General features: G+C 37.4%; 1 protein-coding gene across 3 annotated transcripts in view; it reads right to left on the bottom strand.

Annotated features, from left to right (window-relative positions):
• LOC107700249 (U2 snRNP-associated SURP motif-containing protein-like) overlaps positions 1-3,085 on the bottom strand; it is a 16,232-nt gene that overhangs the window by 10,747 nt on the left and 2,400 nt on the right. For all 3 annotated transcript variants that reach the window (XM_016501843.1, XM_016501845.1, XM_016501844.1), the window contains exons 6-9: positions 2,843-2,937; positions 2,693-2,757; positions 2,333-2,498; positions 2,011-2,216 (exon numbers count right to left, since the gene is read on the bottom strand). In XM_016501843.1, coding sequence (XP_016357329.1) covers positions 2,011-2,216; positions 2,333-2,498; positions 2,693-2,757; positions 2,843-2,937 — 532 coding nt within the window. The remainder of the gene's footprint in view (positions 1-2,010; positions 2,217-2,332; positions 2,499-2,692; positions 2,758-2,842; positions 2,938-3,085) is intronic.

The raw sequence follows: 3,085 nt of genomic DNA, 5'->3' as shown, positions 1-3,085 counted from the left end.
GTGTGATTACAGTACTAAGCCGCTGCAATGGAGCAGCTCCAATGCTATTAAATTAAAGATGATGTACCATAGAGCAAATGAACAGTGAAAGTAACAAAAACTTTTTAATGGGCATAATTAAGTGTGAAAATAACCGAAGGATATACAGTCAAACCAAAAATTATTCAGAGATCAGATATAATTTTTTATATTTTTTTATTAGTGGGTGCAGGACACTATAATTCATTTATATAAGTGAGGATAGCAAAATAAAGTAACAGCTGCACTAGAGAAGGCAACGAGTGGTATCACTATGTCGGAGACACGCTTGTTTTCCCAAGGCAAACGAACATAAGAGTGGTTACAATCATCCGGGTTTAAATCGCTCTCAAATTGATTTGATTTTGACGCAATATTTACACTGAAGCTCACAGGGGCTATGGTAAGGGGCATGTCATTTCCCGACCAGGTGCCGAGTGCTGCCAATCACAACACACACTGGCCCAGCTAACCAATCACAGCACATTTCGTATTTCAGAAGGCGGGCCTTCATTTGATACAGGAACTATTCGAGCCGTTCATGCCAGACTGGGGAGAGAGGTGTTGTAATAATGTAAAATATGTGAAAAATAATGTGTTTTTCGAACAACCTAGTATGAGAGCCTGTTCTAGTACACCCCCAAAACAAAATCAAGACTTTGTAAAAGAGCATAATAGGACCCCTTTAAGAGAATCTGAAAGTCTAAAAAGCCAAACAGGTTGGTAGGAATGAAATGTCTCGTTACACAGGATGCCCCCCCTAGGCTAATGAACATTACAGAACTTAAAACTGACCAAGTATACCAAAGTGTTTCTGTACAGTTTTTTGGTTTCATCTGCTTTTGACTCACATCTGGTACAAGAAGATGCACATATAAGTCAAATCAACCGACTCAAATTATTTTAAAGTGTTCCCACGACAATGTGAAATCACATTGTGACTTGACCTTTAAACATTCCGCAAACAATGAAACAACAAAAGTTCTCTGACAGTGCAGCGAAAGGTTGACTCCATCACATTTCTCTAAATGTAATATATACTATCATTCAAATGTTTGGGGTCAGTCCATTTTTTTAAAGACAAACTGACTATTTTGTTCAGCAAGGAAGCATTAAATTGACCAAAAGTGGCAGTAAATACAATTATTTTAAAGTGTTCCCACGACAATGTGAAATCACATTGTGACTTGACCTTTAAACATTCCGCAAACAATGAAACAACAAAAGTTCTCTGACAGTGCAGCGAAAGGTTGCCTCCATCACATTTCTCTAAATGTAATATATACTATCATTCAAATGTTTGGGGTCAGTCCATTTTTTTTAAAGACAAACTGACTATTTTGTTCAGCAAGGAAGCATTAAATTGATCAAAAGTGGCAGTAAATACATTTATAATATTACTATTACTAAGATTTCTATTTTAAATAAATTATGTCTTTTTGAACTTTCTATTTATTGAAGAATCCTTAAACAAATTATTACGTTTCTGCAAATATATTAAGCAGAAAAATATTGTTTATTATTGTAAGAAACAATAATAATAAGAAATGCATCATTCCATCACAAGAATCAATTACAAATAGAAAACGTAGCTAATTTTTAATAGTAATAATATTTCACAATATTACGGTTTTTATGTATTTTTGATCAAATTAATGCAGCCTTGGTGAGCATAAGAGACTTCTTAAACATTTTTAAAAATCTTACCAACCCCAAACTTCTGACGAGTAAAGAAAAACAACAAAATATTTGATTCAGATTCCAACATTTGTCTCTTTATTAAATCTTAATTCTCAGCCACAGTCTTTTTTATATCAACCTAATCTTCATTCCTTTAATTGTCCTACTTTATTTGCTGAAAAAAAGTAAACGTTTGTTTACTCAGTAATGCTTCATGCTCTCAAAATACCTTGCCAGCAGAAAATCTTTTACAAATACCTTGACTTCGGCATACCATACTCTACTACACCAGGAGGCAGTGCATGTGGTTACCTTGTAAAAGTCTTCCTGTGAGCGGCTGCGTGGTTTGGTGAAGTCATTTCTGAAGCGGTCTCTGGGTTGGGCGTTGAACGGCAGTCCAGATGGTGGAGGGGGGGCAGTGGTCTTCAGCACCCCGATGGGGGTGTACAGAGGTTGCGGAGGAATACGTACTGCCTTCCCCCAACCTAGCTTCATTTCAAAACCCATTATTGTTTTACCTGCAAAAAACAGACACCAGAGCTCAAATGTCAAAACTGTCCAACTAAGTGCGTCTTTGGACAGATGGCAGTGTAATATTTCATTTACACTGGTTTAAGGATTGAGGACGCCTCACCATCCAGTGCGGCCAAAGCACGCTCTGCATCTTTCCGTGTCATGAAAGCAACAAAACCGCGGTTGGTGACTCTTGTTCTCTCTTCTTCAGTGCGAGGCCACATGATCTTCACACTGGCCAGAGGACCGTATTTCCCAAACTCCTTACAGAGCATCTCCTCTGTCATCTAATGAGACAGTCAAAGTTTAGTAAATAAGAGTCTAAACATACTGTGTAACACACCTGTGTAATTACAAGAGTGCCATATGGTCACTGTTAAGCAGTCTGTTAAAGCAAAACCATGTGACTTTTTGTGTTGGCCAGATTTTTCCATGAATTATACAACAATCAGCAGGTCAAAATACTGTGGTCCCTTCTCACCTTGGGGTTGATGCAGCCGATGTACAGGTTTGTTGTGCTTGGCACTGCAGTATCATCATCAAATACTACAAACACAATACGTAAAAATATTTTTTAGGCTTCCACTGGGTTTCCAAAGTGAAATGTCTGGCGTGAGTTTGTCAGACTTACTTGATCGTCGTGTCAGAGGTAAATCCAGATCTGGGTACACTCCTGCAGAGTCACCTTTCTTCCTTTTGTATCGCTCCTCTCTTTCCTCCTGTATTCTGAATGATAGATCGAATAAAGACAGAACACTTTTTAGCTACTCTTTTCTAACACTTGTTAAAGTCACAATGAAATTGAGGGCAGATCTTTTTTTCTTCATGTTGACATATGTCTGAGTCAAACAGAAAAACTAATAATATATATATA

Source organism: Sinocyclocheilus anshuiensis, unplaced genomic scaffold (assembly GCF_001515605.1).
Source record: "Sinocyclocheilus anshuiensis isolate Anshui unplaced genomic scaffold, SAMN03320099.WGS_v1.1 scaffold1236, whole genome shotgun sequence".
In the NCBI taxonomy this organism is placed as follows: domain Eukaryota; kingdom Metazoa; phylum Chordata; class Actinopteri; order Cypriniformes; family Cyprinidae; genus Sinocyclocheilus; species Sinocyclocheilus anshuiensis.
This window is presented reverse-complemented; position numbering and strand designations above follow the sequence as displayed.